At 40.6% G+C, this 10,881-nt stretch overlaps 1 protein-coding gene across 1 annotated transcript in view; it reads left to right on the plus strand.

Annotated features, from left to right (window-relative positions):
- The window catches only part of CEP76 (centrosomal protein 76), an 88,414-nt gene that overhangs the window by 53,297 nt on the left and 24,236 nt on the right, over nucleotides 1-10,881 (plus strand). Inside the window, exons 10-11 of the mRNA XM_053714897.1 lie at nucleotides 7,829-7,995; nucleotides 10,124-10,457. Coding sequence (XP_053570872.1) covers nucleotides 7,829-7,995; nucleotides 10,124-10,457 — 501 coding nt within the window. The remainder of the gene's footprint in view (nucleotides 1-7,828; nucleotides 7,996-10,123; nucleotides 10,458-10,881) is intronic.

The following is a 10,881-nucleotide window of genomic DNA, read 5'->3' on the forward strand; positions in this document are numbered from 1 at the left end:
CCATTCCACACCCGTCAGTGGCTCAATGCATGGAGGTAATCGGCTTAATGGTGGCGGCAATGGACATAGTTCCCTTTGCACGCCTGCATCTCAGACCACTGCAATTGTGCATGCTAAGTCAGTGGAATGGGGATTACTCAGATTTGTCCCCTATGCTGAATCTGGATCAAGAGACTAGAAATTCTCTTCTATGGTGGCTCTCTCGGCCACATCTGTCCAGGGGGATGCCCTTCAGCAGACCAGATTGGACGATTGTAACAACAGACGCCAGCCTACTAGGTTGGGGCGCTGTCTGGAATTCCCTGAAGACTCAGGGATCATGGACTCAGGAGGAGAGACTCCTTCCAATAAACATTCTGGAATTAAGAGCAGTTTTCAATGCCCTTCTGGCTTGGCCTCAGTTAGCAACTCTGAGGTTCATCAGGTTTCAGTCGGACAACATCACGACTGTGGCTTACATCAACCATCAGGGAGGGACAAGGAGTTCCCTAGCGATGATGGAAGTCTCAAAGATAATTCACTGGGCAGAGTCTCACTCTTGCCACCTATCAGCGATCCACATCCCAGGCGTGGAGAACTGGGAGGCGGATTTCCTAAGTCGCCAGACTTTTCATCCGGGGGAGTGGGAACTTCATCCGGAGGTCTTTGCCCAAATACTTCGGCGTTGGGGCAAACCAGATCTGGATCTCATGGCGTCTCGCCAGAACGCCAAGCTTCCTTGTTACGGATCCAGGTCCAGGGACCCGGGAGCGGTACTGATAGATGCTCTGACAGCACCTTGGGTCTTCAACATGGCTTATGTGTTTCCACCCTTCCCGTTGCTTCCTCGATTGATTGCCAGGATCAAACAGGAGAGAGCATCGGTGATTCTAATAGCGCCTGCGTGGCCACGCAGGACCTGGTATGCAGATCTAGTGGACATGTCATCCTGTCCACCTTGGTCTCTGACTCTGAGACAGGACCTTCTGATTCAGGGTCCTTTCAAACATCAAAATCTAATTTCTCTGAGGCTGACTGCTTGGAGATTGAACGCTTGATTTTATCAAAGCGTGGATTTTCTGAGTCAGTAATTGATACCTTAATACAGGCTAGAAAACCTGTTACCAGGAAAATTTACCATAAAATATGGCGTAAATACTTACATTGGTGCGAATCCAAGAGTTACTCATGGAGTAAGGTTAGGATTCCTAGGATATTGTCTTTTCTACAAGAAGGTTTAGAAAAGGGTTTATCTGCTAGTTCTTTAAAGGGACAGATCTCAGCTCTGTCCATCCTTTTACACAAACGTCTGTCAGAAGTCCCAGACGTTCAGGCTTTTTGTCAGGCTTTGGCCAGGATTAAGCCTGTGTTTAAGACTGTTGCTCCTCCGTGGAGCTTAAACTTAGTTCTTAACGTTTTACAGGGTGTTCCGTTTGAACCCCTTCATTCCATTGATATCAAGCTGTTATCTTGGAAAGTTCTGTTTTTAATGGCTATTTCCTCGGCTCGAAGAGTCTCTGAGTTATCGGCCTTACATTGTGATTCTCCTTATCTGATTTTTCATTCAGACAAGGTAGTTCTGCGTACTAAACCTGGGTTCTTACCTAAGGTAGTCACTAACAGGAATATCAATCAAGAGATTGTTGTTCCATCATTGTGCCCTAACCCTTCTTCAAAGAAGGAACGACTTCTGCACAATCTGGACGTCGTCCGTGCCCTGAAATTTTATTTACAGGCAACTAAAGATTTTCGCCAAACTTCTTCCCTGTTTGTCGTTTATTCTGGACAGAGGAGAGGTCAAAAAGCTTCTGCTACCTCTCTCTCTTTCTGGCTTCGTAGCATAATACGTTTAGCCTATGAGACTGCTGGACAGCAGCCTCCTGAAAGAATTACAGCTCATTCTACTAGAGCTGTGGCTTCCACTTGGGCCTTTAAGAATGAGGCCTCTGTTGAACAGATTTGCAAGGCTGCAACTTGGTCTTCGCTTCACACTTTTTCCAAATTTTCCAAATTTGACACTTTTGCTTCTTCGGAGGCTGTTTTTGGGAGAAAGGTTCTTCAGGCAGTGGTTCCTTCCGTGTAAAGATCCTGCCTGTCCCTCCCGTCATCCGTGTACTTTTAGCTTTGGTATTGGTATCCCATAAGTAATGGATGACCCGTGGACTGACTACACTTAACAGGAGAAAACAAAATTTATGCTTAGCTGATAAATTCCTTTCTCCTGTAGTGTAGTCAGTCCACGGCCCGCCCTGTTTTACGGCAGGTCTAAATTTTAAATTAAACTCCAGTCACCACTGCACCCTATAGTTTCTCCTTTCTCGTTTGGTTTCGGTCGAATGACTTGGTATGACGTAGAGGGGAGGAGCTATATAGCAGCTCTGCTGGGTGATCCTCTTGCACTTCCTGTTAGGGAGGAGATATAATCCCATAAGTAATGGATGACCCGTGGACTGACTACACTACAGGAGAAAGGAATTTATCAGGTAAGCATAAATTTTGTTTTTTTTATCATCAGGTTTGCAACAAACTCATTTATACGTAGGACTCTCGGCAACAATAGAGCTGATATTTATGCTGGGCGGCTGTCACTATGTGTTAAATAACACAAGTTCCATGAGATCAACCTACATATATAAAGTGCGTGATAATTATTATCGCATATATTTGACCTCTTATGTGTTCTAATAAGGGTTTAACTATTTGTGTATTCAATACTCTCCTTAGGGGCATATAATGGTGATCTACTAGCAAACTTTATTTAGGTGCTCAAAATCAAGCATTTATCCACCTGTTATCCAAATTTAATGGAATCGCCTCCCACTAAGATCTGTGATCAGAACTTTTTTCAACTAATGTATAACAAAGAATTATGCCACAGTACAAACATAAGTGACACCAAGCATACTAATGAATACCAACCTAATTTAAGTCTAAGCTATCAGCGCTGTTAACAAATCACCTAGTGGGAATATTGTATTTACAACTTAAATTGGTACACACAGCATGCATCTCTTATTGCGGCAGTACTAATACACTTCAATAAACTTAAATCCCACTAGCAAGACGAACACTGTTCAATTGTTTATGCGCTTTATATGGCCAACCATAAACATAACAACATTTGATAACCATTATATACTATAATCGTCATGCTAATGGTGAACTATTGATACAGACATTAGCTTAGTGCTATAATCAGCTTAGTATCTAATCTTGTTTGATTTAGACTCAGACAATATTTGTCTTTCTGACTTTCTACTATACCCAAACAAACTAAAATACTAGTTAGTTCATTTTCTTTGTAGTTACTGGATATGCTGCTCTCTATGTAAGATCTCTTACAGAGCAGTTAATATTTTGTTACTGTTGGTCTCTGACATCTTATAGTGCCTTACCTGCCTAACTGTTTGGCAACTCTATTTATTTATCCACTACCAACTAATGCCACTTTACCAACTAAGGAGATAATATCACTGAGTAGTCTATATACACTTTTGGAGATATAAATAATATATGCTGGCCACTACTTACTGGCCAGCTATTAATTTCCATATATTATATGACTACGAGAGTTATTATGCTACATTGTTGGCGTCCATTATTAATACGGCACGCTGAGTCTATCCCCCCTATTCGTAGTTTTAATTGTGTGTTGTGTTTGTGTGAGAATTTTTTAACCTTTGTACCAATAAAAGTTGCATTTTAATTTAGTCTCTCCCATCTATCTGACCCATTTTCTGCCATAGTATTGACACATAATTTTTGTGATTTTCATTATTACCAGTGGGTTACCCACCCTTCAGGACTCGTGAGTGCTAATTGTGTATACTTGTTGTGTAGAATCCCCTATTCTCCACAATTTCTAAATCATACAGAGATGTTGTCTTTTCTATGTTCCCACTGATGTAAAGTGAATTTGGAAAAGAGTTCCCTTGTTCCAGCTATAAGGGTGTGTTTCTTAGGGACAATCATAGATTCCCTGTCCATTAAGATTTTCCTGACGGATGTCAGAAAGTCTTAACTTCTTGCTTCGTGCCTTTCTCTCTAATCTGCTATTTGTCCATCAGTGACTAAATTGCATGGAGGGGATTAGTTTGATGGTTGCTTCCATGGACATCATTCCTTTTTTCTCGGTTCCATCTGAGACCTCTGCAACTATACATGCTGTGTCAATGGACTGGAAACCATTCAGATTTATCACAGATGATAGATCTCGAGACCCTAACAAGAGACTCTCTCTGTCTCTCTCTATCTCTATCTATCTGTCTCGGGGTACTTGCTTCCTGAGACTTTCCTGGGTGATTGTGACTACGGACGCCAGCCTGTTAGGCTGGGGAGCAGTTTGGTGCTCACTAAAAGCACAGGGCCTGTGGACTCAGGAGTCTTCTCATCCCATAAACATCTTAGAGTTGAGAGCAATCTTCTACACAACAAAAGGGTGAGCGCTAATAATAACCTCAATGATATATGAGCATATAAATACAATTAGAATTGCCAGCAATTTGGCATATTAAAGGAAAGTTCAATTTTAGATTAAGAAGTGTATCTTTCTTCCCAACTATGGCAGCCTCCTCCTCACCAACAATGGTCCAGAGATGCTATATAAAAGACAAAACAAAGGGGCGCCCCTTTGTTTTGTATTTTGAGAGCAATCTTCAATGCCTTGAGAGCTTGGCCTCAATTATCGTTTTAGTCCGGTTTATCAGGTTCCAGTCGGACAACATCACCTCAGTGGCTTACATCAACCACTAGGGAGGAACTCTGCGTTCTTTAGCCATGAAGGAGGGGAATCGCATTCTGCAGTGTGCGGAAGCTCACGATTGTCTCCTATCTGCCATCCACATTCCAGGAGTGGACAACTGGGAGGCGGATTTTCTGAGCAGACTTTTCATCCCGGGGAGTGGACTCTCCATCCGGAAGTGTTCTCAAGGATAACCCTCAACTGGGGATTCCAGAGTTAGATCTGATGGTGTCTCGTCAAAAAGCCAAGCTTCCAAAATACAGATCAAGGTCAAGAGATCCTCAGGCCACTCTGATAGACTCTCTAGCGATTCCTTTGATCTTCTCTCTGGCATACCTGTTTACTCTGTTTGCTCACCTTCCACAAATGATTGCTTGTATCAAGCAGGAGAGAGCATCTGTAATTAGCTCCTGCATGGCCCCGATGTCATCTCTTCCACCTTGGAGGTTACGGTCCATTCCTCCATCCAAATCTGGATTCTCTGAAGCTGACTGCTTGGAGATTGACTGCCTAGTTTTGTCTAGACGTGTTTATTCTGAGCCGGTCATTGATACCATGCTTCAGGCTTGTAAACCTGTTAGTCGCAGGATTTACCATAAGGTATGTCGTAAATACCTTTCTTGGTGTGAATCTAAGGGTTTCTCCTATAGCCAGGTGAGGATTCCCCGCATTTTATCCTTTCTTCAGGATGGCCTGGAGAAAGGGTTGTCAGTCAGTACTCTGAATGGTCGGATATCTGCACTGTCTATTCTTTTGCACAAACGCCTGGCTGATTTGCCAGATGTTCAAGCTTTTGTTCAGGCCCTGATCAGAATCAGGCCTGTGTTTAAACCTGTTGCTCCTCCTTGGAGTCTTAACCTTGTTCTTAAAGTTTTGCAGCAGGCTCCGTTTGATATTAAATTGTTATCTTGGAAGGTTTTGTTTCTTATTGCTATTTTTTCTGCTCGCAGAGTGTCTGAGCTTTCTGCTCTGCAGTGTGATTCCCTGTACCTTATTTTTCATGAAGATAAGACGGTCCTTCGTACTAAGTTGGGTTTTCTCCCTAAGGTTGTGTTGGATAAAAACATTAATCATGAAATCGTTGTTCCTTTTTTTTTGTCCTAATCCTTCTTCCCATAAGGAACATCTTTTGCATAACCTGGATGTTGTGCGTGTGCTAAAATTTTACCTTCAAGCAACTAAAGACTTTCGGCAATCTTTTGCCCTGTTTGTGGTTTTCTCTGGCAAGCGTTAAGGTCAGAAGGCCACTTCTACTATTTCCCTCTGGTTAAGAAGTGTTATCCATTTAGCTTATGAGACAGCTGGTCAACGGCCTCCTGAGAGAATTACGGCTCTTTCCACTAGGGCTGTCTCCTCTTCCTGGGCTTTCAAAAATGAAGCTTTTGTGGAGGAGATTTGCAAGGCGGCAACATCGACCTCTTTGCATTCTTTTTTCCAAATTCTACAAATTTGATACTTTAGCCTCGGCTGAGGCTTCTTTTGGGAGAAAGGTTCTTCAAGTAGTGGTGCTTTTTGTTTAGGTCCTCCTGCCTTGTTCTCCTTCCCTTTTTCATTCTGTGTTCTCTAGCTTGGCTACTGGCTCCCACTAGTAATTTGAATGAAGTTGTGGACTCTCCATGCCATAGGAAAGAAAACAAAATGTATGCTTACCTGATAAATGTCTTTCTTTCCGGGCATGGAGAGTCCACGACCCCGCCCTCTTTATAATTTTAATTTGGCAGTTGTTTTTTTTAGTAAACCTCAGGCACCTCTATACCCTTGTGTTTTCTTCCTTTTCCATTTTCCTTCTGCTGAATGACTGGGGATTTTGGGTAAGGGAAGTTACACTTAACAGATTTGCTAGGGTGTTCTTTGCCTCCTCCTGCTGGCCAGGAGTTGAATATCACACTAGTAATTGGAATGAAGTCGTGGACTCTCCATGCCCGGAAAGAAAGTAATTTTTCAGGTAAGCATAGATTTTCTTTTTCTTGTGTGTATTGCATTCTATCTGGGGAGGAGATAGTATTTTGGAGTGGCTTAGAAGTAGTTAGTCTAGCGCAACGTCCTTTTTTTTTTTTTTTTTTTTTTTTTTTTTCCTTTTACAATTTTGTAGAAAACATTGTAGCCACTGCCAGTTACATCATTTTAGAAACCTCTAACAGTATTTGTATATATATAATCAACATATGTTTCCAAAAAAAAGTATTTTTTATATTCTTTAACAGAAGTTGATTATAGAATTGTTACATTTAGTTATACAGTGTACTAAATAGTACTTCATATTCTTAATGACTAGCTCATATATTATAACCTAAATAATATACTAGTCATCTAGTTGGAACAAAGATAAACTGATGGAAACATTGAATATTTGTAAACCAAATAACCATATACATTGGACAGAAATCTTTATCTGATACATCCTCGGCTAAAAAAATTGTGCTAAAACCAAGAGAGAAAATAGATTGAAGTTCTTGAATATTATGATAGATACAACCTTGGGCCAAAGCTTTCATAAAATTGATTTGTTAAAGGCACATTAAACACTAAACCTAGGTTACATTGCAGGTGAATTGCTGCACCAATTCAAACATGTCGGCACTGGAACGCCGTGAAAGCTAGATTTCAACATTGCACCACCCTTGACTAGAGGAAGGCAGGGATAACCTCAATTCTATGCTTATACAATGTATTGTTTCATTTTCCTTTTTAAAATGTTCCATCAGACTTACAAAAGTTGTCAATTAAACATCTTGCATGCAAAAAAAAGAGTGCTGTAGTTCTAAATTAGAATCTAGAATTTGAGTACAGCTATAAAATTGGTCAATGTGATGTGCAGATTATTCTTATAAAAAAAAACAAAAAAACATTCCTGAATTTCTGTACTTCATCTCTACTGCTGTAAGAAAACTCCACTAGACTTCCAAGATGGTTTTCACAACTGACAGTTAAGAATAATTGTCTCATTGCAGAACCTGAGTTTCTAATCTATAAGATGTTGTATTCCTTTCCTTATTAGACTGTATGTATATATGTAAACTTCAGGTGCACACTCTTCAAGAATTTCAAATTAAGTGATTATCTAAATTTCCTCTAATCAAGTCGCTGTGTAATGTTTCTTCCCCCCAGGGGGACTGTGAAGATCATGCCAACCTTCTATGCAGCCTTCTTCTGGGCTTTGGTTTGGATGCTTATGTATGTGTTGGGACCAAGGGCAAAGGTGTGGCTCACGCATGGGTGATGACCTGTGGAACTGATGGCGCAATCACATTTTGGGAGAGTTTAACTGGTTATAGGTATGTACTAAACTGATTCCAAGCTAATTTTAAGGAGACACATAATAATTTTCTGCTGGGCTTTGTCAGCTGTCTCAAAGGCTGGTTTTCCTGATATAAATTCCAGAATACAAAAATAGTTTATTCCCACCCCTCTCAACCAATGTTAGATGTATAATGTATTGTTTCTGATATATGTATCTATAGACACAATACTGTTTAAATACATGGCAATAAATATATACAAAATAATTCCAAAATGTCTATATTACAATCACCAGCGTTGTATTTAAATGATTCTTTGTTACCTTAGGTATGTTGCCACTAAGCAAAGAGCTCAGTGTTGGCTCCCATGCTAGTTTGCTCTGTCTGTGGATAAAGAAGCCAATCCAGATCCACTCAATATTTGGATAACAGGAAAGGTGGTCACTCTGGCTGCTACTGTGTGACATAGTAGTTCCCACATAATCAATGTCTTTCCAGCCAGTGTCTTAAAGAGCCAAAGTGTAAAATGTAATAGTTCAGATAGAACATGCAATTTTGCAAAACTTGGCATTTCACTTCTATTATCTAATTTGCTTCATTCTCTTGGTATTCATTTTTCTTTTAAAGCATACCTGGGTAGGCTCAGAAACGGCAATGCATTACTGAGAGTACAATTTTGATTGGTGGCTGTCCACATATAACATTTGCCATTGGCTCGCTAAATGTGTTCAGCTAGGCCCTAGAATTATATTGCTGCTTCTTCATTAAAGGATATCAAGAGAATGAAACAAATTTAATAATAGAAGTAAACTGGAAGGTTGTATGTCTTGATTCATGTAAGTTTTAATTTTGACTTTTCTGTCCCTTTAAGACACAGTAGCAGACAGTGGCAGAGTGGCCATCTATCTTGTCATCCAAAATTCTAGTGGATCTGGATTGACTGCTTCATCCATAGACAAAGCAAACTAGGAAGGTAGCTAACACTAAACTGTTCATTGATTATCTTAAGTAAGCAGAGTGGCAACATAACCAAGGCAGAAAAGAAAGAAGAGAGAGACACTCAACTGAAACACATCTGTGCTTGTTCGTGAGGCCAGTGCCACTCGGTGCAGTCTTTCTTAGTTCCCTATCCCTTTCCCTCATTTAGAGGAGAATTGCCTGGTATATATGGGCTAGACTGTCTTTTGGCAGGATCAAATTGATATGCTACAGGCTATTTATACTCTGTGAAAAACCATAGTGAGCTAAAAGAGATTTCACCCTGAGTTTTGTCTCAGTTGTTCCATTGTTCTGTCTCAGCTGGCTGAGTGCATCCCTCTATTTTCTTTTTTGTGTATGCAAATTGCTCTGAGGTCACTCTGAGAGTAAGAAGACAAAACCAGTTGTGGACTCCTTGTTCACATACCCTAGGAGGATGCAACTGCATTTCCTTAAGGAGGCCCAGAGAGGCCAAAACGTACATCTGTGGTATGTTGCTTTCCCTTGTTCAGAGGAGAAGTGCCTGGTATTTCTTCTCTGTGAAATGCATAGTGAGCTAACAGAGACTGTACACTGAGGGGCACTGGCCCTGTTGACAAGCATGGACGTTTTTTCCAGCTATAGTTCTGTCTCACTTGAGTGTCTCTTTTCTTTCTTGAACATAACCAACACAACAGGTTGTGAGTAGCAGGGGCTCATTTAAGTTCAGAGCCGTGGATGGTGGTTAAATACTTTAGAAAATGCACTGAAATGTCAGGCTCCTTTTTGTTTTAGTATGAAATTAAACAACCAGTTAGCAGGTTATGCACGACCAACCCACCAAAGATGCAGGTGAAGTGTTTACAGAATGTGGTATGAATGTTGTGAGCTCTGGGCATTAAAAGGATGCTATTGGTGTCACAAATCTGTTTTATGCAGAGAATATTTTAGTAAACTAATGCTGGGTTGTTTTATAAGTGCTGCAGGAGTCACAAAGCCAAAAATTAAAAAAAGATTAAGCATGATAATTTAATTGCTTAGTAGAAAATGTTTCACTTACTGTTATGTTAAACCCCTTTCTTTCTCTACATTGGTTCAGGGAAAAATCTTGACTATGATGTTTCACAATATCTGATATTTCAATAGATGTAATTGTGTTCTACAACAGTTATTAAGATTTTAACCAATTCGCTATTGTAATTATCAGGTATGTGCACAAGCCTATAAACCCAGATGATCCTCCTATGGTTGAACAGCCGAGGCCACTCTATCCATATCGTACTATTGGCTGCATCTTTAATGACAAGCGCTTCTTGGCCAATTGTCAACCGTCAGATTCTGTGGAGCTTTGTGTGTTTGACCTAAATGATGAGTCCAGGTGGAAGCCAATGAGCGAGGAAGCTATAAAGTCAGTCTGTGCACCAGGGTCAACTACCTCTCTTCCTCCTTTCCCACCGCTCTGTTCCTCTCTGGTGGATGCAGCAGCAGAAAGCAACGACATTGAGCTACAGCTCCGAGTTTTTGTGTCTGAGCACAGAAAGGTGCGAGGTTTCACTTGATAATGAAACTACATTGCAAACTCCATGATGTTTTTAAGACAGATCACTGTAAATATTTATTCTTTGTGCATTTCAAAATATATATTGTTACGAGATTGCTATCACCACAAAAAAAGCCATGTAGTCTAATCAATCTCTCTCTCTCTCAATCTCTCTCTCTCTCTCTCAATCTCTCTCTCTCTCTCTCTCTCAATCTCTCTCTCTCTCTCTCAATCTCTCTCTCTCTCTCTCTCTCCTTCTCTCTCTCTCTCTCCTTCTCTCTCTCTCTCTCTCTCTCTCTCTCCTTCTCTCTCTCTCTCTCTCCTTCTCTCTCTCCTTCTCTCTCTCTCTCTCCTTTTTTTTCTTTCTCTTTCTTGTTCTGATGATCAAAAACTCTCCAACTTGGAGAGAAATCACACAATGTTTG

This window comes from Bombina bombina, chromosome 5 (genome assembly GCF_027579735.1).
Source record: "Bombina bombina isolate aBomBom1 chromosome 5, aBomBom1.pri, whole genome shotgun sequence".
Taxonomy (NCBI): domain Eukaryota; kingdom Metazoa; phylum Chordata; class Amphibia; order Anura; family Bombinatoridae; genus Bombina; species Bombina bombina.